The 27,588-nt window shown below is 36.7% G+C and overlaps 2 protein-coding genes across 2 annotated transcripts in view; both read right to left on the reverse strand.

The window, feature by feature from the left end:
* Positions 1-19,943, reverse strand: part of b3glcta (beta 3-glucosyltransferase a) — an 85,005-nt gene extending 65,062 nt beyond the window's left edge. Inside the window, exons 1-2 of the mRNA XM_028045145.1 lie at positions 19,671-19,943; positions 6,407-6,444 (exon numbers count right to left, since the gene is read on the reverse strand). Of these exons, the coding sequence (XP_027900946.1) occupies positions 6,407-6,444; positions 19,671-19,734 (102 nt within the window). The 5' untranslated portion in view covers positions 19,735-19,943. The remainder of the gene's footprint in view (positions 1-6,406; positions 6,445-19,670) is intronic.
* A 6,110-nt stretch (positions 19,944-26,053) lies between these two features.
* wdr95 (WD40 repeat domain 95) overlaps positions 26,054-27,588 on the reverse strand; it is a 36,084-nt gene continuing 34,549 nt past the window's right edge. Inside the window, exon 31 of the mRNA XM_028045147.1 lies at positions 26,054-26,690. Coding sequence (XP_027900948.1) covers positions 26,473-26,690 — 218 coding nt within the window. The 3' untranslated portion in view covers positions 26,054-26,472. The remainder of the gene's footprint in view (positions 26,691-27,588) is intronic.

Genomic DNA, 27,588 nt, shown 5'->3' on the forward strand with positions numbered 1-27,588 from the left:
CCATCTGTGTGTTTAAGCAAACATACACTCCTCCAGAGGTTTAATGCATGAGGTATTTTTCTATCATGAGCTCTGCAATGCCGACCAATACAACCGTCTGGGTGCGGTTCCACATTAACTCTGGTATCGTTCATTCATGGCGTGATTGTGAGCCAACATCAGTGCAACATAACTACCAGGTGTACACCGCAAGCATAAGCCAAACTCATTTCCATAACCATTATAGTAAACAAAGTCTGTTTCATAAAGCATAAAAACCAATGCAACATCATCTCAAAATCATTTGGTATACTTTTCAAATATTTTTGTCTGAAATAGTACCCAAAATCACACTAATGATAGCGTTAAACTCTGAGTGGTTTTACCCGCTCTTAACAGAGCATCTACTTCCTATATTTACATTTGGTACTTCCACTCCAGACAGATCTGATCAATAAACAAGCTAAACATTCCAGCTTTATTTGTAGCTATAGATTTTGGTCCATCACAGACTTCATGGTCTGTGATGGACTGGCGACCTGTCCAGGGTGTTCCACGCCTCTCGCCCGTTGACAGCTGGAGACAGGCACCAGCACTCCTCCCGACCCCGGTGAGATAAAAGTGTAAGACGATGGATGGATGGATGGATGGATGGATGGATGGATGGATGGATGGATGTACCACCATGAAGCCTAGAACTGATATTTTAACTTGTAGTTATGGGATCTTTAGGTTACTAATGGCAGCTTTCACACTGATATGTGGGCTCAATAAAATAACTCTTCTGAGCTGAGGTTGCTGCAGAGGGGTTTCAGCAATGATTCATACATCAAACTGGCACATCCCGTCTTGAGCTTAATTTCCTTAAAAGCACTACCTGAGGTAATAAGATGTGGGGAGATTCAAAAAAGTTCTTCTGCCTCAGAGTGACAGCTGTTTCGGATTAATGAATGATGTTTGGCAGGAAGCAAAACATTGTGACAATAACAAGTTAGTACAGAGTCAGATGTCATCATTTAAATGGAGAGTGTTGCCTCTGGATGATGAATACTGGTCATTTAGTACTTAAACATAAGTGGAGCCTCAACAGAGATGATCTCTAGTGAAGGACAAAGATGCTCAGAGTTCAAGGAAAAACCACAATTTCATAAAAACACATGAAAACTAGTTAATCTGGAAAGACACTGTTAATGTATTTCAAACAAAAACCTCTTGTTTTGCTTTTACTTTTCATTAATATTAAACAGAACCACAGGAAAGTTAGGCATACCCTTTCAGAATAAAGCCTCCCACCTGGGCCTTGAAATCCTTCAAGGATGTCCTCATATACCTAGCAAAAACTCAAAAGGATCAAAGCAGCGAGAACTACCAAGGCTTTTTATTGGCTTAGCAGGACTGTCAGCAGGAGGTTTGAAAGCAATTTTCTACACTGTGCTGTCCTCCTGAATCCATAATCTCACTATTTCCCCAGGCACACAAGATCAAGGCACTTCTGCTTACATGAGCAAAAATGTAGCATATACTTCTTGTTTAGACCCTTTACCAAGCCCTGAAGTGACAGAGACACACAGTACCTGTGCAGAGCTTTTCTAAAATCTTCAAGTCACTCACAGTTCAAACTTCTGTCATTCATCAAGGGCTTCAGGCTATTTCCAAAGAGAGCAGGGGGCGGGGGTCTATTTTTGATATGCAAGCTACTGAAATGTTTACAGCTGCAACTATACACTGTGCTTTACATATCATAACCTTTTTACCTCCTGCAGCGCTGATCAAAGCAGTGTGTCTGATGAAAACATTTTCCAGTAAGGCACAATAAACAGAAAACTTTTCCCCACAGCAGATCACACACACTATATACTGTACTTTACGTGATGGGAAGAGGAGCGCAGCTTTTTGAAGTCTGATGGGAAGCAAACCCTTTATGCTGATGATTGGGTTTGGTTTGATCATGGAGATAATCTCAAAAATAAAAATCTGGCTTAAGAACCAGTCAGGGTTAAAAAAAAAAAAAAAGATAAACAGCTGTTTACTAAAAAAAAAAAAAAAAAATCACTGATAAACAATTCTTTGTAGCAAATGCAAAGAATTTGTTGCTTCATTAAAGTGATAAAAAGCTGACACTTTTTATCACTTTAATGGAGCGTACAGAAAATGGGGTCCATGATCAGTGCTCTGCTCAATCTCTCATCAATAGTTGTTTGTTCTCTCATACACTCTCTTTTCATATACGCTCATCTTACAGGTTTTCTATATTTTTTATGACTGAGACTGAGATAACTATGAAGGAAGGTTGACTAGGTGGCTGATCAACCATTTCAGTGCTGATTTGGCCAAATGGTTTTTGGTCACTGTCTCATCTTTGTTCTTAACTGCGAGAAAAATTTGGTTTCTCAATCAAATATCTATTAACAATTCCTCTGACTGTAGAAACGAACTCTTTCTTTTAGAGTAGTAGCTGTTTTCTTGTATCCATTTCCTTATTTTTGGAGATCACCATACAAATGCAATTATCTGAATAGCAAGATATCTTGTTATTTGTTTGCATATTTATGCTGTAAGGTTATAAGATTAATACATTACTTTGGTTAACTTTAGTAAGTATAACTAGAATAGTTACTGCTGTTATTTTTTTAATAATAATTGTTATGAATAGAGATAAATGTTCCACCTCTTCTTTAAGGAGAAAAAAAACTTTTTAATGTGTTATCTGGTTTTAAAGATTTTCTGCATTTAACCAAATTATTTGTAACTATGCATAGTTTGTTATTGTGAAAAGACTGGAGAAAAGAAAAAAAACACTTTAAATATAAATTGTAATGACTAAAAGAAAAACAATGTTGCATTTAGAAAACAAATCCAGCCATTTATTTAAAAAAAACAAACAAACAAAAAAGTTCAAATCTATGCCACAAACAGGACGGTTAACCAATGTTTTTTTTTTTTTTAAATATTACTATGAAAAGCAGCTCACTGATTAGATTTTTTTTAATTGTCAGACGTTGATGGTTAGAAACTTGGCAACACAAAGTCTCTTGAGACCGTTTTAATCTCGTCAACATATGACTGCCTCTCAAGGTGATAAGTACAGCCCTGAAAAGACCCCTTAGAAATTAAATAACACCCTATGGAATGATCCATAATTAATGGCTTTATTCGTAAGCAACTTAGTGTTTGGAATAATACATTAATTAGGTTTGCTTTAGAGGACACAAATTTATAAACATCTGTTGCAACATTTTTATATGGATGGCCTAGATCCAATTTCAATGACAACCCCTTCCCAGTGGCCCCAGCAGCCACCCTTCCAACCTGACTCAAGTGCCTCATTGACCTAAAAATTGGTATTCCTTCCTCATTTGTTATTGTTGGCCTTTGGTGCAATTCAGAAAAACTAAAGAGACAATCTAGTTCACATTTTATTTCTGGAAAATAGGCATGTATTAATAATAATATAAAGCATGTACTTGATGGGGTAAGTTTAAAAAATTAGCATTTCAATTTTGTGTGTTTAGGGAGTGAACAGAGCACATTGTTAGAAGGGGTAGTCAATATGGCAAAAATATGTCAACATTTTTTCACCGAAAAAAATCTATTTCATCAGAACCTATCAATATAAAAACAAAGCTCTTGAGGATTATCATTTATGAGAAATTAAATGAGACAATTAAACCAATATGTAAAGTGCAAAGCATACATACTAAGGAAACACAAAATTATTCATAGCATGACTTAAAGCAAACTTTTAATCCTGCTAATATGTTTCATCTGACTGCAACTAATGTTGATGGTTTGGCCTCTAAAACTTGGAGCTGATTACTAGGGTTGCACCGATAAGCCTGCTAGCCGATAAACCGGCCCTGATTTCCTTTATTTTGAAAGATTGGTTATCGGCCGATGCTTGTACGTGAAGCTGATTTTATCCACTGATATGATCTACTCTACCTCTGCAAAGGTCTAAAAATCAGCCATTGTACTCTTTTGTTCTGCCATGAGAGACGTTTGATTGACAGACTGGCCCACCAGGTCATGTCTGCGTGTCTGTAGTTAATAGTCACCCACTGTTGCCAACTCAACGGCTTTCTTGTTATATTTACCAATATTTCAGATAAAAAAAATCGATATTGGCCAAAATTGGAATTGCCAGGTTAGTGTTAGAGATCGGTAATGGCCAATCAGCCACAAAACTGCACTCGGTGCACCTCTACTCGTGACAATACGAATAGGTTGAATATCACACATTATTATTATCATCATCAATATTATTATTGTATCCTTCAGCATCCTTCTAACCTCATTTTGCAACATTATCCAGAAATACAGTACAACAATAAAAACCTCAACTCACATCTAACATCCCACACAACACAACTATCTCAAGTCAGCAAAATACTTCAAATCAATCAAATTACATTTACTGATGTAAAAAAAAACTATTACCTGGCTTTTATTCCTATTCCTCTTGACTCATGTGTCTCAGTATCTACTGCCTGAAGGAGGAATTTCAAACTCATAAAGCATTGCAGAAGGTAGATTTGGATTCCAGTGATGGTTCTGGCTATTCGTACCTGCTGCTCTTTCACAGGAAATGTGGAATATCTAATATTTTACTGGCTACTTTACCAATAACCTTTGTAGAACCACTAATTCTGATATTTCCAAATAAGACAATGTTAAAAAGTCTTGAAATGGATTTTGTTAAAAAAAAAACTTAGAATGAAGAATTAACATAAATCTATTCACCTTAAAAACCTCAAACCTCCAAAGAATATACAACTCTTAGTGACTATTATTAAGAATGGTTTCCAAGTTAGCCTGAAAAGTTGCTTTCATTGCATAATTTCACCACCAGCTCATGCTTGTCACCGTGAAACAAACTAACAATAAACATTATCGACTGTCGATTTGAATACATACCTGATCTCATAGAAACTAAGGTTCATGGTGTGCAGGACATACAATGTAACACAACTGAATACATCCTTGGGGAGACCCAGTGGATAAGAGATGATACTCAGACATTGTACCATTTTCTACATCTGTAAAACCTATCTGTTAAGAAATTAAAATCGAATTTATCAAGGTAGTATCAAGAATCATTCAACAGCTTGTGTGATAAAATTATTGGCTGAATAGTACTGAAAGTCAACGTGAAACCCACAAACAACAGGCAGGTGAAACATCCTAAAAATTTGTCAGCAATTACAAGAACATTTTGATACCTACTACTGAGTAGGATTTAAAAATATTGAAGCAATTTTTCAATGAAATACAACTAAAAGCAGACTTTTCTAAATTGACACTCTATTATTGTTATTTTTTAAAGATGCCTCTCTAGTTTCCTTTCCAACTTTTATATATGTCCAGCACAGTAAATCCACTTGTATTGATTTAGGTCAACTCTTGGATGGTTTTGGTTGTTAATAAACAAACCAAGCATGGGCTTCTAGAGGAGTTGTTTGCATGTTTCGTGCTACTTGCTACCTGCAGTGTTTCAAATGTCCTTGCCGTTGTACTTCTGTTGACTCATTTCTCCCTCAACTAGAGTATTTTGTCTTGGATATCTCCTGGTCAGATAAGCTTTGCAAAGCTGTCAGTGCTCTGTTTGACAGCCATAAAGACCAGCAATGTTTGTATGTTTTATTACTTGTCAGTGGGAAAGCAAATCTGCTGTTTGAACACACCGTGTACCCTGGATTGAACCTGTTGTCGTTTTGCAAAGAACTTCAGATTTAAAATTGTCTTTTAAGATCACTCCACAGTGTCTATGCTTGCAAAGGTTTCAATGAAGTTATATATAAAATAGCTTAAGTTATTCTACAAAACATCTGTAGATGTATCATGTAGAGCTGTTAAGCTTTGAGTTTTCAGATGTAGACTAATAAAATGGGAAACAGAGAAACTATATATTTTTTTTGTTTATATTAGTGACCAGGGGTTTTGCTTGATTTCCATAAGCTCAGTCAGTCAGGCTTCTTCCCATCTGCGGAGGCCACACGCAAGTTTTACCTTAAGATATTATTTTCCTTATTTTACACCACAACAGTTGTAAAGTGAACAAGCAGTAAAACTTCCTCACAGAGAAGAGAATTAGTTGACATCAGTAAAAAGGCAAGACAGTAATTTCCTATTTCTGTTATAGTAAGCACATCTGCCAAGAGGCTTACTGTCAACATGCTCTCACACCAATGAGAAGCAGAGCAACTGAACATTTTAATTTTTTATCAGGCAACAACTGCAGACTACAGAAAATGTGAAAGCAGAAAAAACATCAAAAGAAAATAGGCTTGTTCTGCTGAGCAAATGACAAAATCTGAAAACAAGTGATCAGCTTATCAGTGTGAATATTAAAAAAGTAAATGACAACTTCATAAGGTTGCATGTAACAACAAATTTCAGATGAATTTTTTAATGAAAGTATTTCTCTTACCTGTTCAGCTGATTCAGCTGGAACAACACTGATGGAAACTGCAGAGAAAAAGAAAGAAATATGCTTTCAAATTATCCTAACATTTCAAAATGCAACTAAATCATAAAATGTGACACCCAAAAGAGTCACAGTTGGATTGCAGAGTATGATACATCATTCATCCATCATAATTTGCAATTAGTGCCCAGAGAGCGTCTATCTAATTACATTGCTGCTGATGAGGAGACAGAAAATCCTTTGCAGACAAATTTGCAGAGTGATTACAAATCAATACATCAAAAACATTCTAAGGCACCCCCTCATAATTAAAAAGGATAATTAATTTAAAGAAGGGAATGGTTCAATCTCTTCTTTTGACTCAGCAGAGAAATGGTTACACGGTTGCTGATGGTTCCATTTCTAACCTAAACACAATGATTTAGTTTTTAAAGAGAAAAGTTGGCTGGTATTATTAGTGTAACAAAACCAAAACTATAATTTGTACTCAAAAAAGTTCAATATGATCTCCCCGCTTTATGCAATTAAGACAATCCATGACTTTTATGAGCCAATTAATAACTCTGTTAATTAAAGGCCAACTATTTCCTAGCATTGTCGATTTTTTAAACAATCTTCTAAGCTCAAAGCATCTTCAATTCAACTAATGTGTTAAAAGTAATGCATTTAATTATTTCAGTCAAGAAAGCACAAACATACAGTATATATACATACATACCAGTATCAATTATTCTGACCATTGAGTAATCAGAATTTTAAAAAAATTCCTCAGATTTTTTATTTTACCACTTATGCAACATACAGTATTACATTTACATAAAAACAGAAAGCAACTGATGATGTAATTCCTTTTTTAAACAAGACAATATGCAGAAATTGGTTCAAAATATGTTGTATTTAATTATTTAATACAACAAAATGTGCACCATTATGCATCGATATTATATCTTTAATTGTAATCCTTTTTCATCAAACAAGTGTCTTTGTGGGCTGATTAATTGAGTGTCACATTAAAAATGATTAACAAAATGATTAACAATATATCATGTTCCTTTTTTTTTAAAGGTCTGAAAAACTGGGAATTTTAACAAGAGTGTGGATACTTTTCAATGATTGTGCAAACTGGAGAGGATGTTGAACATTTTGCTCATACACCATAAAACAGACCGTGTTGGGGAAACTTATTGTTATAAATGAGTGATTATGTTACTGGTGCTGATGCCTATTATGAATGTCATGAATGCAGATTCATTGTGAGGGGAGAGGGAAGGAATATGAGTCAATTGTTGACACATTTAGCAAAATAAGAACTCAGTGCACAAGGCTTTACTCATTAATTAGATCTATGTGGGTCATAACTAGTGTCATCTCTGCAATGTTATGCTTGTGGCTTGTGCAGTACAAGTATCAGCAAAGGCCTGAATATGTAATGCCAGGAAACACACAAAAACCTCTGAAAATACTTATGTTTTCACAAATATACACTTTACTATTTTGAGTGTTGGATTGAACTGAATCATCTTTCAGGTCCACAAACTGCTTTTGGGATTATCCAAATACAATAACTATAAACTGTATAAGAATAAATGTTTTTAAGGTTTTTAAGGGAAAAGGAAGCCACCTTAAAAACCAGCTTGCATTACTCTATAACTGCTCATGTTTCATGTAAAAGAGAGACAAAGTTATGATCATTGGGGCAACATTGTTATATTGACAATCCTGATCCTAAAGATCGCCATTTAACACTAATTTTTTGATTAGAAAAGGAAACACTTATATTGGATTTCATTAAATGTCTCTGTGGACACATGGTTGATCATGATTACTTTGTTTTGATCAGTGGTCATAGTAACACCTATGGAAAGAGGGAATCGGATCCACAACCAATGGAGAAACCAAAAAAAAAAAAAAGATTTTTTTTTGGTTTCTCCAAAAAAATATTGGCATAATCAAAATAGAAAACTACCAACAAAGATAAATAACTGTTAAGTGGTTAAATACATCAGCTCGAAACCATGTGAAATGTGAAATAGAAACAGTTTTAGGTAAAATGGTAACATCTGCATATGAAATTGGAATATGAATCCATTAAAAGCCTGAAATCACAAGCTGCATACTGATGAAGAGACTCCAAATTCCTGATGAAGAAAAAAAAAAGCCAAGTGTGATCATTGGTAAGGTGAGTAGGGTCCTCCAACATGTAGTGCCAGGAGTGCTGGCTTCTAAAAGACAAAAGTGTGCCAGTTGTGAAAGAAAGATCATAAGTTGTTTATAAGCTCTAAAATCTACTTTGGATCAAATAGGTCTTCACTTCTGCTCTGAAGGAAAATAGAGTGTGCTAAATCCAAATCTTGTCATCTTGATATCACAGTATCCCAGTTTTCCCATATCATTAAAAATGCAGCATTTGCTGCAAATCCAGGCTTCCTACAGGAATATAGTCACATTCAAAATAATATATTCTGTGACAATGGTTCCGAATTTCCATCATTTCATGGCTTACCCCAGTGAGCGAGAGGGGGGAGTAACTCCATACATAATGTTGAGCACTAGGGAGCACCTCCATTTCATCGCCTCCTCATGCTGCATAATCAGAGCAGTTGTTTCCAACCAGCAAACCACGCCGAGGGGCTTCATGGTTGGATCTTTCTGGCATTCATAGAAGAAATTTTAGAAGTTATGTTAAAGGATAGAAACTATCACTGGTTTTGCTGAATATGTTTTAGCAGAAAGCTTAAGTCTTATTAATGGGACTATAAGAGCAGGAAATTAACAATGGGAAATTATAAAAATCTTGCAGAAAGAAACAATCCATATTGATAAAAATTATAATGTTAGGTTTTATTTAAAGGGAACATTAAATGCACAATTCACTTTTTTATAACTTAAATACATTTAGTTGTGTATTTGGAGTCTCTAGTAGAGAATAAAAGTTTAATTTAGTCTCTCCTGGTGCTGAGTAGATATTTTTTATTTTCTGTTTGTGACATGTTTTTCAATCTTTCCAGTTTTCTATATTCCCTATTTAATTTTTTGAAAAATTCCATCATGGTATTTGCTGCTGAATTGTTAAACAATGTCATGGACGTCCAGCAGGCAAATTTCCCAAATCTCATATTATTATTTCTCACAATAATTTTATAGTCCAACTTCAAGTATCCTGAAGTTAGAAGTCAAAACATTTGGTTGTTGAGTGTAATAACCCACACAATTCATTACACCGTCCCCCAGTATCAGAAGGTGGGGAAGAAAATGCTATAATTTTTGGAACTTTACCAGCAAGTGGGGAAAGTCCTCTTTGTTTGCACAAAGGACTTCAAGGATGAGTTCATCAGAAACCTTCATCAATATCAGAAAGGATTTGCCAAAAGATTTTGTCTGATTAAGAGGTTAGTTTCTTCTGTCTATGAAAATGACATACACAGCAAAGCAGTAAGCTGCAACTGATTTTAAAATGACAGCAAACTTTACTTTAGATATTAATTTATTGTGCTTATATGATGGCCTAGCCATTGTTTTGATAGCAGTAGCTTCATGCCTTTTGCTTTTGTAAGCACTCCATGCTCCCTTTCAGCTCCTTGAGGACATAAACATGCTGCATGTTTTGAAAAGCATTATTACATAAAAACTCTGCCATTGTTTTGGCTGTTTTTGTCTTGGGGAACACATGATCTAAATACATTCAGTGACGTTCTTGTCGCTAGTGTTAGCTAACTCACAAACTATGTTGAGGCCATGTTTAGAAGACATGTTTATTCATAATGTATTATCATTTTCTGGCTCAAACATGTAAGACTGAATGGAGAAGTCTTGCATTGTTTGGGAATAAAAACTATGGTTTTAGCAAACCGCCGCATTTCTTTGCCGCCATGTACATGGAGTCACGCCAGTTCCCTTTGTGAATGCACATAGTATGAAAAGTCAGCGCTGACTGTAGTGAATCAGAAATAATGTCTGTCAGATATCCAATTTGAAACTTACTTCACTGCAGGAGTAATCCAGGAAATTTGGAGTGAAGAAGGACTATCCAATCGAAACAGTTTTAGGGTGGAGTCTGATGTCCGACTTGGACTCTGCTCCATTCCCACTAACAAACCAATCTGTAATCTGATTGGACTGTTACATTTGTGACTGACATAAAATTGGCCAATCAGATTAAAGAAAGAAAATTCAGGCCCGAATGATTTCTTCCGGGTTAAAACTCGCACACAAGCAAGGAAACTTCAGCACAGTTTTACATGTTTTGCTTTATATTTGCAAAAGGATCCTAACAGAAAAATAGTTACTTTAATTAATTTTTATGAATACAAATCTTGTTTTACACACACAAACAAATTATCATCTATGGATGCTCAAGCATAAAATGGCCAGACATTTTGGTTTACAACGTGACGAAATTTATTTACAACTACATATTCTGGTTTACAAGCCTAAATGTATATACCATGGACATTTTACATGCACATATTTCCATCTATCCATTGTGAAATCAGATATTTTTGCCATTCTATGCTACCATGATACAAACTGCAATTTGCCACAACACAATTTGATAAGTGCATAATATTTATGACAAGAATTTGTTCCCATAGTGAAGATGCAATAAGAAGGAGTTCAGACCAAAGTGTTCCACTTTATATAGACCACCACTGAATGAATTAAATGTGAAAAGGAAGGATTTAAAGAGATATGTCAACTTTAAAGCAATTTCTTTTTCTATTGAACTTTTTTTTTAAATAAAATTTTTGTTTGCTTGTTTAAAATGTGTCATGTTTCTTATTCAGAGTTCTATTACTGTCAGAAATTAATGAGTAAAAAAGAAAAGGAGAAATCACATGTTAATCCTTTGAAGTCACTCAACCCTATTAACAAAGGCAGTTATGTAGGTGTGCAATATGCAAATGAGTAGGACAGCAGCAGCATTAAAAATCCTATGATCACTTTGTCTATGTGGGGTACACAAAAGCAAAATGAGACACCCAGAGGCTGCCAAACAGGTTGAGAAGAGAAAACTAAAATTGCAGCTGCAACTCTTCTGAAAAGAAAAACAACAACAACAAAAAAACACATCATCTGGTGAAAACAATAACATCTCTAAAATAATTTTAGCAACACCACGCCTGTACTGTTTGCCGCAGAAGTGCCACATCCACAAATCACTTCTGGGACCAATAAACAAATAGCTGAGGGCTATTGAACCTCGATTCAGCTCATACTCATCTCCTCCAGAATTACGGGGAGCACCTGCCGCCCTCAAGTTTACAGAAATGAACCCACTGAGTGGCACAATACAGCACAATTTAGAGGCAGGAAAAAAAATTAAAAATTCTGGTGCACCAACCAAAATATTAAAGGCTCCATTTCTCAGTTGGTTAGGTTCCAGTTATTAAAAATGCTGTAAAAGTAACACAACATCACCTGCTGTTTCCTTATAAAATAACGTTGTATGAGGCCTGTGCTGATTAGTAGCATAAAAGTTTATAAAGATCTTAAAATTAGGGTTTTAAATTCAATCAAATGGGACACAGAGTAACAGATGTCCATGGACCACCTGCTGTTACACAGTTTCAGTCAGCTGGCTTAGAGAAGGCTTTGACACTTTGCTTGCAGCAAAAACAAATGTATGGAAATTTTTAGTATTTACAAAGATTAAACAAATGCCATTAAAAATTTAGAATGTCATAATTAATGTCACAAGATTATTGCCCTAAATCCTAAATCAAGATTATTTTGTTATTATTGTGACGGTAAAACAATGGTATTTTTCCCCAAGTCTAACATATTGTGAGAATCTCAAACTGACACATGCATTTTAAAAATGTTATGTGGAAAAATAATAGCCATATTAATCATAAGATTGGTTAGATCTCTTAACTTGAAGCATATGCATTTCTATAGAGTAAAATGTTTCCAATTTAATGCATGAAATTAATATTATTTTGTCAGTTACGCAACATTTGAGTTGTGCGTTGCTTCTGAAGCAGTGACACACATGTGCAGTGAGGCCTGCAGTTGAACTTTTAACCATGTCCCAAAATGTTGCAGCTACCTGGCTTAGCTGATGATATAGTGTGTTTTTATACTGTCAACAGTGTAGTAAGATCACAAGCTAATATTAATTTACTAAGACATTCAATGCCTGTCTGCCAGACATGCTAGATACACAATAATGTGACAAGGTTGTTGAGCTGATCAAACCTTAGATGCATAATTCTATGATGAACACAAATTCTTAAAAAATTTAATTTGATTTGAATTTTATGAAACCTGTAAGCCTGACTGTTGTTTGGAAGCTTAAAAATGCCAGTAATTTCTCTGCAGACACACTTTGAGCTGACAAACAGAAAAATCTATTATAAAGCACTTTATCAAGAGGTTGGCACAGATGGCACACAGTTGGAGTCTCACAGACAGTAGTTATAATGCTATTGATTTGCACCTTCTTAAACTGTGTTCAAAACTGTTATGTACGCAAAACGCACAAGCCTCATCTGGAAATGTGCCATGTTAAACTTTAAAGCTCAAGCTTCTTCATCAGCAAGGGGAACCACACTTAACTCTGTGGAGTCTAAGTAACATGGCTTCTAATGCAAAAAGGGGGAATATTAAATACAAATTTAGATCCTCTCTTGATGCAGCGATGCTGCAGAAGTGGGTGTCTTTGCCATAGTTATGGAAGGTACACATGTCATCACAGAGCTTCCTTCCTGCAACTCCTCCTCTTCCTCTTGAAGCAGAAAGTAGGTTAATGTAGTGCATTGTTGAATCAATAGTTATCCCAGCCTTCTGTATTCGGTCCTTCATGGCCTGTGGTCCAACAGGGAGCTGCTTCTCACTTTGAAGCATCATCATAAAATCCTTTGAAAAATGCTTGACAAGGCCACAATTTTAGAAAAAAGTAATGAGCCAATCAGAGTTCTGTGGCAAATTTCACAGTTTTAGTCAAGCCTTGACCTACCAACGCTGATTTTAGCCAATTTCTATTCTCTTTAAGAACATCCGTCTATTATCTGAACACGCTTATGCTTGCAGGGTCGCGAGAGGGGTCGGTGTCTATCTCCAACAGTCGTACGACAAAAGGCAGGGTCTTTAAGAACATTAATAAAAATGAAATTCAAAGTATTTTTTTCTATCCTTCCTGCTGTCAGTGGTCATTAATAATTTACATTAGGAACAAAGGAAATGTTTCACTATGTGAGAAAGAGCAGTAAAGCTTTCTACAAGACAAAATTATTTGAATCTGTATCTTATCACAGCTCACTAAGCATCTCTCGCGTGCAATTCCTAATGAAAACAGACACTAACCTTAACTGAGATTTCCAATGTAACATTGGACATTTCAAAAAATATCATGTGTAACATAAAAATTAAAACATTGAAATTAAAAATTCACATTACTAGAACTTCACTACTGCTTCATTTTTAAGCCGCTTTCTGATACTGCAAATAACTAACTTTCAGTCTTTTTCCCACAGAAGCAATTTCCACACTGAAAACGGTTGGGTTCTCCATTCACAGGTGATGCAATCACTGATCACATAAAGAGTTTCTTACAGACCAGTCAGAGGTCTGTAAGATGGTGCCTTGGTGTCTCTCGAAAGATAAATAACTGAGATCTACGCAGCATAAATGCATGCTTTCTGTGCAACATGAAAAGCATATTTTTTCACGAAAGCATGATCCTAAACCTTTTGAGAATTGCACTGAAAGGAAAATTTCAAAAGCAATGCCTTATGTACAAAAAAGCAGAGTATAAAAGATATTTGATTTTAAACAGATATGTACAAATTATGTAATTTTCCAAAAATACAACTGACTCATATAATTGTGAGCAATTATGCATTCAACTAAAATCTGTTTATACACACATCTGCTTGGAATAATTATTTTTATAGAAAGAATAGACCTTAATTTCACTTCTGAAGTCTCCTGTGGATAAAATCTAGTCTCTGCTTTTTGAACATCACAATATAAATATGCATTCCTATGACTATGTAAGGTATAAACAAACAAAGTAAATTTTACATGAAGTTTTCTCTTTTCTTGGTAAAAATTCTGAACCTGTGTAGACCTTTCCTCCCTGCAGACATTGTGAGTCACCGTAGGAACAGCACAGGTGTAATAATGAGTCCTGCATTCCGCCGAGGAGCGGTCCTGCTGTTGTACAGCCTGATTTGCTTTCATGACTTGCTGGGAAGCTTAATGTGCTTTCACTAATTTAAGGAGCCCACAATGCCTTGCCTGAAAATGATCAGTATATTGGGAGAAACTGATGAAACTAATATGAACTATTACTGGCAGTTCTAGCTAATCTTATTTTAAAACTAGCAGATCTAATACATCCAGACAGATATCTTTAATTGGGGAGTTGTTTCAAATAATTTGCTTTTATAAAGAAATCTTAGTTCAGGATATTGAGGGTGTGAAAAAAATCTATAACATTTTAGAGAAAGGGGTTTCTTTTAATCAAACTATGGCAACCCATTTGTTCTTTACTTAATAACTGCTCATTCAGGGCTGTACTGCCTGGGTAATCTCAGGGACGTAACAACAGCTGGAGAGCAAATTTACTTTGAGCTTCGGTCCTCCAAATTTCATCACCCAGAGTGACTCCATCTAGCCTGCAGAGAAAACTTAACTTACTTTTCTTCTCAAATTGCAAAAAAGGTCCAGAAATTTCCTCGGCTGAAGTAAAAAAAAAACAAGGCTTTTTATCATGTCAATGATAAGACTGCATACACTGTTGAGTGTACCATTATTTAGATTGTTTTATTATGTGCTGTATTGACGAATAATGTTTTTTACTATCAAGAATCTCCTTTCTGTGTACAGCTAACCCCAAACTTCTTAATTCCCTTTGGTGGATTTACCTTCTGGTTTCTACCTGATAAAACTGAAACAGATAATCTCTAAAAGATTATCAAAATGTAGCAGAAGAAATATGAGCTTATTTGCAATTTTTTTTAACACAAAAAGTAATCCTGAAAATAATTTTACCCTTCTCAATACTCACTGGAAAAAATATTTTTGACCTTACGGCATTCAGATCTTTCTTCTAATTCCTGAACGATTCTTTGCATGTTTCTGCTGGATTTCTCAATGACAGACTGACTGACCTTTTGTCAAAGTCACTTACAGTCACAACAAAGACTAGTGAAAATGCACTTTACATCGCCTGATATTCCTTCCAACCACTTTTTTCCCTGTGTCCAACTTAGCTTCAGAATGATCCAAAGCAGGAAACCATTCACAGACTTGGATCAAAAAGCCGATGCGATACCTTTCTTCCGCAAGACAACCTTGAAGCTCGTTTGAACAGCTGTTGGGCAGAGATTCCTTCCTCTACTGAGCTCAAAAAAAAAGATCAGGAGACCCAGTCTGGTTCACTAAGAGGTGAAACAACGAGATCTGGAAGATAACGGCTCCCTGAGTGGGAGGTTTTATCTATCAGAACGATTTTACAATATATAATCTTGGGATATTTAGAGATTTGTCAATATTTAATAAGACTGACAAAGTATTGATGTATTGATATGACTTAAAACAGCATCAATCTGCTATATTAAAGACAAAAGGATTTGATGAATAAAGTAGTGGTAATCCTGTAATGCCATAATTTCCACTGAACTGAAAAAATACTACCTCCAATACTGAACTTGCAACACATTTTATTCTCATTCATGCAACATTCTCCAAATCAGATTCAGCAGGTCAGACCTCAAAGTAAACCACCATCAGCCTGAAAAGGCCCGAAGGGTGCATGTCAAGTCACTAGCAACTTGTCTCTTGTATAAAATATGTCTTCATTTCTAAGTACGTTTTAATTAAATTAAGTGTTTCCATTATCTTGTGCATCATTATCTAACACCAACCTGCTTCACAGCTTACTGTCTCAGATCGAATTTTTAAAAGTCCAACAACTTGTGACCGCAGCGGAGGGTCAGAAGAAAGAGATTTGTCTGAAAGCTGCGCTCTGCAGCTCAGCTTTCACCACCATCTCTTGCGTCAATCTCTCAGGCTTGTTTTCTGTTGCTGAATTCATCTGTCATATAGCAAAGAGATGAAGGAAGGCTTCAAAGAAAACGGGCGATTTACAACTCAAACAGGGAGGCTGAAACAGCAACCGTGTTTGAGATGTTTGAAATGGAAATGACATCTGGCAAGAAACCTGCTGCAATTAATATTTCTCATCACCGCTTCTCCACCAACCATCAACTACCATTTAGGATTTTGTAACATTTACATAAAACAACATATTATTAAAAAAAAAAACAGCATTTGATACAGGTTGGATCTACACTTTGTTTACTGAATGATTTCCTGCCTGAATAAACAAACATATGCGACCGTTGCAGAGCCACCCCAGCAACCACAATTGAAATGCGCTCTGAGCAAACAGAGGCAGAGTGCTGTGGCCTGAGACTGGGAGGTGCTGTTCCCCATCCAGACTGAGTCACACTCAGCTGCAAACCGCTCCAGTGCACATCAGAAATGACAGTGGGTGGAAACTTCTCGGACAACATCATTGAAAAGCAGCAGACGTGGTAACCTTATGTCACCAAACCACTCACTCTCCCTAACCTCAGAAGAGCTGCGACGGTCAAGTCCATAAATGTTGCGTTCTGGGAGAGTCGCGACGGACTTGTCAGAGTGTGAAGTCCGGCTAAACATCCTTGACTCAGTGCCAAGCAAGTAAACACAGCTTCTGTTTGTACACGTGCTCGTTTGAGACATAATATCACTGCTGCACACAGTGAACGTAGTGCGTTTCATTTTTAACCCCAGCTTCAATAAATGTTTGAACTGATATTTTCTTAAATCATTAAAGTTTGTAAAGAAGAGCCTTATGTTATTTTTATGGCAGGTGAGAAGGGGTGATCGTGATTGTGATCGGTACAAAGTCTCCTGAATTTTAAGGAGATCAACATTTTTGAAGATGAGTTGTGGGCATAAGGTGAGCAAGAAAACAATGAAATTAAACATAATACTGAATTTGATTACAATAATTCGTTATATACATGTCTGAAAAGGGTCTACTACTTAGGTTTTTTAAGCATGACATTGGTTAAATTTGGTTAAATTAAAGATGGCACCAGAGTGAGAATCTGGTATTAAATAAAGCTCATCATCAGGGACAAAAAAGTTATAATAAAAGACTATACCATCATTAATAGTATAGTTTTATAGATTGCATACATCAGTGGTGTCCAAGTGTTTTTTTCACCTGCTCAATAATAAACAAAACATGCAAAGTTTTAGCAAAACGAAACAGACCAATTTCTGTAGAAAAGGTTTTTTTTTCTGTCAACATAAAAAGGCTGTTACACATTTGCTTTATTTTTAAAAAACTACACAATCAACATCTGCGGATCTTCGGTGTGGTTTTTTTTTGTTGTCATAACTGCATTTTCCCCCATGACCCTGGCTCACACTCCTCCTGCTCTATTCTCGTGCTCGAATGGATCTCCACACTGCGCTCGAGTCACTCTGTACAAACCACTTTCCAACTGCAGCAACATATTTTGCTGTAACTCCCTCAATTTGACTGACTGGGTTCATCACAGACTATATTCTGCACTATATAGTATAGAAGTGCATAGAATTTTGAATTGGCAGGAAACATTTCTGAATAAAACTTCATACTTGTATTGTTAGTTTGATGTTTTACATTTTGATCAGTTCTACAGCTTAGACACTACATACCAAAATTAGACTACCATATACATTATTTTGGTAACAAATCAAATGCATAGTCATTTATCTGAAACATTTATTCCTGCGTATTTGATTGATTATGACAAACAGCTAAAGGGAATAATACATTACATTAAGCTAATAAAAAAGGTTGTTAATACCACAACATTGACCCAGTGAGTATGTTCATGCATTGTACAGTGCACTTAATATCTTGGTTGGTGTTTCTTTTGTACTAATTACTTCAATGCAGTGTTGCATGGAGGCGATCGACCTGTGGGACAATTGGAGTAAAAAAGAAAATGTTGCTTTAATAGAAGCCTTCAGCTCATCCTCAGCCTAATACCCCTGGATTCAGTCTGGGGTTTACATCAGGCCAGTTTGCTGAACGGTCAGGCAAAGTGGTAACATAGTCACTTAAATCAGGTATTATTGGCAGTTTGTATTGGTGCGTGTTTAAGCAGAGGAAAGCATAGTGCTCTAAAATCTTAACTGCTGCATTGACTTTGTAATGTATTAAAGAGAGTGCGCAAACACCAGCAAATCCTCAGCGGCTGTGGAAATATCACACTGGCCATTTGAATATCAAACTCTTGAATAGTGTGCTTTGGAATCCTCTTCCTGTTTCATGGGCACCTCTTTAGACCAGACTTTTTTCCTTCCACTTAATCTTCTATTAACATGCATGCACGCAGAACATATTGATTGTCTGATGGGCAACTATAAAGTCATTATCTCAATAAAGATCAACTTTTACTTTTAGCCTAATGTGATATTTGAGAAACTGCATTCTGGTTTTCCACAGCTGTAAGCCATGATCTTTAAAATGAACAAATAAATGTTATGTCACAGTGACCAATAAACATATACTTTATTAGTTTTACTTATCTCATTGAATTAATTAAAAATAACTTCTTGGTAATATTTAATGCAATAAGGGAGCCTCAATGTATAAGCAAAGCAGAAAGACACTTTTGCAACGCATTGGTCAAGTCTGTGCACGCCTATTCAAAATAAGACAAAAACGTGTTCAACTGTAGATTTGTATGAACAAATTAAGAGCTCAGATGTCGACTGACAAATTAAAACCCAGATGCAGATCGGGGGGCACCAGCGGAGGTGCACTGAACCCCGGGCGTGAGTCCTGCCAGCGGAACGTCGATGTGTCAGGAAGTAGCAGAGCGAGAAGAGGGTCACATTCCGAAAAAAAAAAAAAAAAAAGTCTGTGATTTAAAGTGCTAGAGCTTTCAACCTTCGCTCTGTAATTAACTCCAGAACAAACTTAGAGCACTCTGAGAGCCGCATGCTTGCCGAACAGTGCGAATCGCCTGGAAACTCCTCAGGAAGTTGAGGCGGATCATGGCTCCTCACTTCTCAAACAGTTACACTAATGCGCTCGGCTCTCGTCCTCCTGCCCTGCTCATGCTCTGTTCGGCTTCTGTCAAAACACAAGCTTCGCCTTTTGAAACTAAACAACACGAACTGTTCACTGTTTGGACCGCCAGCACGGTCCTTGCAGCTGCCTGCTGCGAACCTCCTGACACAAGGATTAGAAAGTAAAGTGAGCACTTACGGAAGGAGAGAAAAATCCCACAGACTGCCACTTTGTGCCCGATGTGTGGGCTGCTCGACAGCATCCTGAGAGAGTCCTGTGACTGGTGTAGGCGGTGGAGAAAGCTCACAGAGCATGGGCTTACTGGCAGTGGATTTTTTCTTCCCAATAAAAAAAAGACAGGGTTATTCCTTGTCACAGTTTCACGGCAAACTGGGAGTGGGTTTGTGCTCAGCTAGCAGGCATCCCCAAGCTTCTGTCCAAGGCGCAGGGACGCGCTCTGCTGGCGGGATGAATTCAGCTGACAGGAGGTCTGAGCAGATGGAGAAAATCAGAAAAAAAAAAAAACACCCACACGATGCTTTCTGCTGCTGACTTCAGGTGCTCTCGTGAAAATCAAAACTGTTTTTAGTATTAGAGACACTAATTTACCTTGGGCTTTTGAATTTTGTACACGTTGAAAGTTTTTTTTTTCGTGTGTGTTTACCTTTTTTAAAACAAAAACACAATCAAGGCACGCAAGGTAACCGTGTATTAAGTAATGAAACTGTGTGGCCTCAGAAAAATGTTAATGTTGTTCACGTTTGATCACTTTACAGCTTCAAACTTTATTTATTATATTTTGCATGATACTAGCATGTACACCAAGACCCCAAATTGTTTACTACTGGTAGATTTACATTTAAAATTATTTTTCATTCATGGCACCATCCAGTTTAGATTTTCTTTCTCTTTTTTTAACCAAGATAAAACCATGTTTCTACTGTCATTTTGTTGAACTCCCATCATTTGTGGCTGGAAGGGCCCCTGGTCCCATCACAATAATGTTTAGGTCTCTACACTGATTGTCTTCAATTAAGTTTAAAGGCATGACTCTTGCTTGGCTATTAGAAAACGTTAATATTACTTAAAGTCAGAAGAAACTTGTAAAGTAAAAAAAGTAACTTTATTCCTAAAACTAGCAGGGAGAGTGAATAATATTTTTTTTAGCTGTGATGTGAAAAGAAAAAAAATAAACTTTTTTTTTTACAGTTTAGAACCTGAGATGTCTGCATTTTATCCCGACCCCTTTAAATCTGACAACCCCAAATAAAATCTAGAGCAAGCATCTGTCTTTGTATATCAACTAATTAGTAAAGACTCCAACTATGTGAAAGTAGATGTTCTGGTAAAGACTCAGAGGTTTGTTCATGAACTTTGGTGAGACACATCAGAGAAAAACTTGGGGTGAAGTTTGAAGCAGGGTTGGATTATAAAACAATAACCCAAGCTGCAGAAGCATTGTTCAATCTACTTTCCAAAACAAGAAAGAATGTAGAACAACATGACATGACAGACTAACAACAGCTTTGATCAGTGAAGTAGTCACAAGTCATATGGTAACTCTAGATGAGCTGCAGAGATTCCCAGGTGAGAGACCATGTCGGCTGGAAAACGTTAAGTCATACAGTCCTCAAGTGCGGCTTTATGAACAAACAATGAAATTAAAGCCACTGCTGAAAGGAAACCATAATAAGGCACAATTTATAGTTATGGGTTGGTGACTAAATACGATGGAAACCTAATAATGCACATAATCCTGAAAACACCATTTCTACAGTGAAAAACTGTGGCCGCCTCATACTTTGGCTGTGCTTTTCTTTTTCTTCAGTAGTGGTAGGGAAGCTAGATACAGGACAATCTTGGAAGAAAATCTGCTGGCGGCTGCAGAAAACGTCAGACTTCACATTCTAACAGAACCCCTCTAAACTTACAGCCAGAGCTACAATTATTGGTTTAGATCAGGTGTGTTGAGGCAGAAACACATCTAGAAGTTGTAAGACACCAGCTCTCAATGACTGGACTTTGAGACTTGAGGTTTAGATCAAACTTTGATTGTCTGTTGGAATTCACTATGTAACTTAAGCTCATTAAGAATCTGTAGCAAGACTTAAAAATTGAAGTTCTATCCAATCTGACTGAACTTGATCTACTTTGAAATAAATAATGAGTGCAACCTTCACTGCTTAAGTGTGTGATGGTTGAAGAGACACAACATGTGTAAATGCAGCAAAAGAGCCTTTAGGGACTATTGACTCTAAGGACAAGTGCACTTTAAAATTTTTGAATTTTTTATTTGTGAAGACAATTCAAAACCATGTGTTCTTTGCCTTCATTTTTTCAATCACGACTCATATTTTGCTGATCTGTCATATAAACTCTAAGGAAAATACGCTGAAATTGTGACTGCAGCAGAGCAAAATGGGAACAGTGGAATGAATAGGAATGGTTTTAGAAAGCAAAGCACTGTACATTCAGTTACTTGACATGTGGCTCCCTATGGGGTATAAAAGCCGAAACCAACAAATTTCTCAAAATTGTATGTTGCAGTTTGACAGGAGTAACACAAAAGTGTTAATACTTGAATTCAAAAGTCCCTGCTTGGTTTGAGGAATTTTAACTACTAAATTATTTTTGAAATTACCCCATTTAAAGAAAAGAAGGAATTTAATCTTTTCAAAAGGGATTCTAGAAAGATTGAGAATGAACTCCCCTAAGGATGCAAGTGACTCTCTGCATAAAATGTACAGGCTTTTCTGAATTTTCAAACCGGCCTCATTATTCAGACCAGGCGGTAGCTAAGGAGATAAAGCAGAATAAAACACATGTGTGATTTCAGGTAAGTGGTCTAACCTCACCACTTAGTCAGCATGCTGCTGTAATAGCTGGACCCTGAACATGGGGATACCAAAATAGAAATAGGATGCTGTGTGTGCATTTGGCAGACATTTTATCCTGAACGACTTACAAATGAGGATATAACAATGCAGTGAATATCAAAGCTAATAATAAACCACCAACCAGGCTCAGTCAGAGGTGACAGTGTTAAAATAAAGTGTAGGGATAGAGTAAAGACAATAAAGAGAAACAGTAGAGGGGTAGGTGAGTACATGATGGTGCTACAAAGAAACAATAAAAGAAACAATAAATGCTGAAAATGAAAAGTTCTTAGGTTTTTGTTGTTCATATAATTGACTGTTGTTTACTGTTGAAGTGTTGGGAGCTGTGAATCTGCCTCATGTCAATATTATTGCTGTCTTTAATGTCTTTTTATAAATATAAAGTTAAAGCTAAGTCATTACTGAACATATTTCACTAAATGAGTCTTTTTTTATGACTTTGAACATGAGTTAACACTGCTTGAGTTCATTTAAACTTTCAGGGATAAACGTCATTCATATTCAGAACAAGACAAACAAAACATGAGTGTTTCCCAGATCTTGCCAGCTTTCTATTTCCTTCCTACTAGAGTAATGCCAATATGTATGACATTTTTGTTATTCTACCATTCAAAAAGAAAGAAGAAAAAAAGAATTCATCTTTTTTGTTTTATTGTGTTATGTACTGTACAACTGCAAAAAAGCGTTTTGTGAATGTATCTGAAAGCCAAGTGCATGTTTTTCCACTGTTAAACACAAATATAGCAATTAGACTAATTAACTGTTATAAGAGCTATTTAGTCCTTGCACATTGTGAAGGCCCTTTCTGATCATGCTCTTTCATGTGAGCGCCTTTTCTTCAGAGGCATTAAGATTCACTACAAAAGTTGCATTGTGATTTTTTATGCTTTCACAGTTGTGGATTGCATAATATTCATGAGGATCCTCTCTTAGCATTGTAATGAAGCTGAGAAAGTAATGATCCTTGAGAAATGAGCTGAAGTGTTACAGAAACACAAGGCTTGATTTTTTTCTTCAGATGACAGAATAACCACATTTGGAGAAGCACTGTCGTTTCACAATCAGTGCCAGTTTATTTTGTCGTTTGATTCATGAACATTTAGGCCAACTTCCACATAATTTTGAAAAATAAAAATCATTCAGATAAGCTCCAACAGATCAGAACAGCTTCAAGGTACAGCAGGAAACAATGGGATTGAAACTGCATCACACTGGATTCTAGAGCTAATTAACAGACAGTGACAGGACATAACCTGAAAACCTTAAAGGGGAGGTAGGATGTAAAATCGACTTTTTTGAGCTACATATCATGTTATAATGTTATTCCCACATCAAAAACATCTCTGGAGTGTTGCTTTGATTCTTTCATGCATGTTTGAGAAACCCTTCAATCTCCCCCGGCAGTCATTCGAGGTTCCTAAGCACTTGCTGTTACCGAGCGCCGCCTTTTCCACACAGCTCCTCCTTGGAGCTGCAGTTTCCAAGCCGAGCTTCCGTCTGACAGATCACCCCCTATCCATGATTTCCCCTCAGCTCCTTCAGACTAGCAGCAGCAGCAATCAGCAAACACCTGGTGTAACTGCAAGTCTGCTGAGTTTATCAGATGAACTACTTCTCAGTGCTACGCTCCTAAGAACAGCTATACTGCATAATATTCCGTCTTGAATAAAAAGCACTGTTGCAGCACAACTTGGTTAGAACTGAACCAGGCATCAACCGACTAGAGTGAGACTTAATATAGAATGGGCTCAAGATTTCTTCCTCCTTCTCCTCTTCCTCCAGTTTTACTAGAGCAGCTAAGTTGTTTTAATAATGTTTTTTATAACAGTGTAATTAACATCCATCCATTGTCTTACATGCTCGGGGTTTCGCGGGGTGCTGGTGCCTATCTCCAGCAGTCAACAGGAGAGAGGCGGGGTCACCCTGGCCTGGACAGGTTGCCAGTCCATCGCAACTCAACACAGAGACAGACAGGACAAACAATCATGCATGCACTCACCCACGCCTACGGAGAACTTAGAGAGACCGGTTAAGCTGACAGTCATGTTTTTGCACTGTGGGAGGAAGCTGGAGTACCCGGAGAGAACCCATGCATGCACAGGAAGAACATGCAAACTCCATGCAGAAAGACCTTCTTGTTGCAACGCAAACGTTCAACCAACTGTGCCATTGTGCAGCCCACAACAAGTTTAATGTTAGTAAAAACAAAGAGTCGCATTATATCTCTGTCTACCAATTTCAAGATGACCTTTCTCTTCTTCCCGTATTTACCGAGCTTCCCTGAATAATTCAGTCCTCATGCAGCCCGAGTTGTGAGTGTGAGAGTAATTATGTTTTAGAGTGGAGCTAAGTGCTAATAGTTATTGTAATCAAAAAACAAATTAGATGTGTAGAGCCTCCCTTCAAGTAATTAATGCTTGCTTTCACAAAGTTGCACACCCTCCATACTTCCTATGTAATGGATTGATGAGGGGAGTTCAGGTGTGTGCATCTCTGTGTTTGTGGGGGTGGGCAGGGGATGATAAATTGCAGGCTTCAGGATCTCCATGGATATCGTTTCCATGAACGGTCGGACCAGCAAAAAATAAATACCATGCTGACAATTTACTTGATGGACTGTGCAAAATCTAGTTAGGTTCCCACATTATATACCACACCACACTCTCTCCATTCTTATTCCATGACAAACTTTGTGGGGGATTTCTTTTTTCAAGACGATGACACCTACCCTGTGTGCTTGTTACCTTTACATCTTTCTGGAATTATTATATTCACCATTGACATGCTCAAGTATATATTTCTATCTGCATGGGTAAATCTTGTGAATCCACTTAATACATTTCTTACTGTCACTGCAGCAGCAAAAATAGCCCTAATAACCTAAGCCAAGGGCAGACCAATTGAACTACGATGTCTTACTTAGAAATTAAAAGGCTGGCTGGTTTGAAAGAATGAAGGCATTTATTAATTATTCATAATGAAATGAATAATGAAAATATTGATTCACTGCCAATAAAATACATTATATGTCATAATTATATATGAATTACATTTACTTCATATATACTGTATTACAATGCCTTGAAAAGATATTCATATAACTTGAATCATTATGGATTTTAACATTAAAGTCACAAACGTAAGTGTATTTATTCTAATTTTATGTGTTAGAGGTTTTATCCATTCATCCATCTGTTAACTGTAGCTGCTTCCATGCTGAGTTGCAGGGGATCTTAGAAGCCTGAAGGTGATTTAAAAGCGGCATTGGTGCCCAGTACTTCACAACCCAAAGACTCACAGGACAGAGAATCATGCACACACACACTCACACAGTTAAACGTAATTTAGAGAGATTAATTAACCCAACAATAATGTTGGGAGGAAGTTGGAGTGTGTTGGAGCAATGCATACTAACAAGCACAGAAACCAAATGAAAATAACAAAGAAAGGTTGTTTACACTGAATTCAATTAAGCTTTCTTGAAAGTCACTAAACTGAGTTTGAACTGGACACCTGTGGAAATGTGTTTCTCCACGTCAGAGGTCACCAGGGTTTTGGTTTGTCCGCTCAAAGCGTTATTCCACCGCATCCGAGTTGTGTTAAACAGCAAAACATACGTTGATTCATAACATTGCAACTGACCCACTTTCTTAGTTTTGATATAATGTTATATGTTGATATATGTTTTCATCTCAGTCAGCTAATTACAGTTCCCTCATGAGGCTGATAAATGGATCAATACCAGAGAGAGAGTCTGGGTGGTTCACAGGTATTCAGTTGCTCCAAGGTCCAGAAGCCATTCAGGGTAAAGTTGTTTGATGGTATGTTGGTATTCCAGTCAATTTCTTCACACAGTCTGAAATAAAGCAGAAAATACAGTCCCTCCAAATACCAATCCATTCTTTTAGTCTGAGTCAGGTGTTAAACAGGTAGTACATGTGTGGAGCGGTCTGTTCTATTGAAATGGTTATAATCCAGGCCAGACTCCTATTCCTCTGGGTGAAATGTGCTCCTAAATCTCCCTCATTGTCAGCGTAACTGATGAAATTCGAAGGATCATCGGTGCAGTGTGACAACAAAAAAGAGACGAAAAAAGGAAGAGCTCAGGTAATCATTTTTGAAATATTGCAGTTCACCTTTAGTTCTCCTCTATCAGTCGGAGTCACGTCAGAACTGATGGCTTCGGAGAGATGAGACTTTCTCTTCAGAATATCATGATGTGGCATACTGAGAGGATCAATCAGAACCTCATAGGGGACACCTGGATGAATCCAGGATGAGGGAATCTGGACGCTCCACATCTCAGGCTGGCCAAATGTCCCTGCAGATGGAAAATCACATTTTAACTTATGTTCTAATAAATTGCATTTAATGGTGCTGAACAAATTTGACTGTGAAAATGCAGCTATTAAAATGTCATATTTCTGAATGACTTTCCCTGCAATGTGTTATGATGTGGAGAACATTTTGTGCTGTCCTAGATAAAAATGTAACTTTTCTCTACATTCATAAATCTACTAAAGGTTAATTATTTTTTTTCTGACTTTTGCCTTACTTCTGGAGCTTAATTTAAAAATAACAATGCAAAGGGTTTGATTTCTTTGAATGCAGAATGTCTGCTTCAGCCTGGTTATCATGCAAAAATCAATAGAGTGGTATTTAGTTGACAAATGACTCAAAGTGGGATCGCAACATGCATCATAAACAGCTGTGCTCTTTTTAAAGGTGTATGGATTCATCTTTCAAGAGTTGTTAAACTCACTATCTGGAGAGATCAGTCAATCTTCTCCCTATCGGCCACATTCCCGGCTTGCCAAAGGAGATAACACAGCTCATGTTCTTACGCTTTTGACACCTAATTTATATACTTGATGACTGATTTGTGTTTGGCTGAGAGGTTTAGAACAGATCTTTCTCTAGTGTGACAAAGTCAGAGCTTTGTTACTGGCTGCTTTTATTCAAGCTCTTGAAATCCATTCAGGTGTAAGTTTTATATCTATTGCTCAAAATGCAAATACTGAAAATAGATTCAAGGCAAGGCAGGTTAAAATGTTCTGCATCTGGAAAAGGATTCATACCCTTATTTTATTTAACTTTTTTTTTTCACAATACAACCACCTTGCAGCTACAAATTTAAACATACTTTAATTGGGTTTTATATGACAGACCTACACATTCAATACTTTAAAGATCCAACTTACTGCATTAAAGTTGAATGT

Source organism: Xiphophorus couchianus, chromosome 18, assembly GCF_001444195.1.
Source record: "Xiphophorus couchianus chromosome 18, X_couchianus-1.0, whole genome shotgun sequence".
Lineage (NCBI taxonomy): Eukaryota > Metazoa > Chordata > Actinopteri > Cyprinodontiformes > Poeciliidae > Xiphophorus > Xiphophorus couchianus.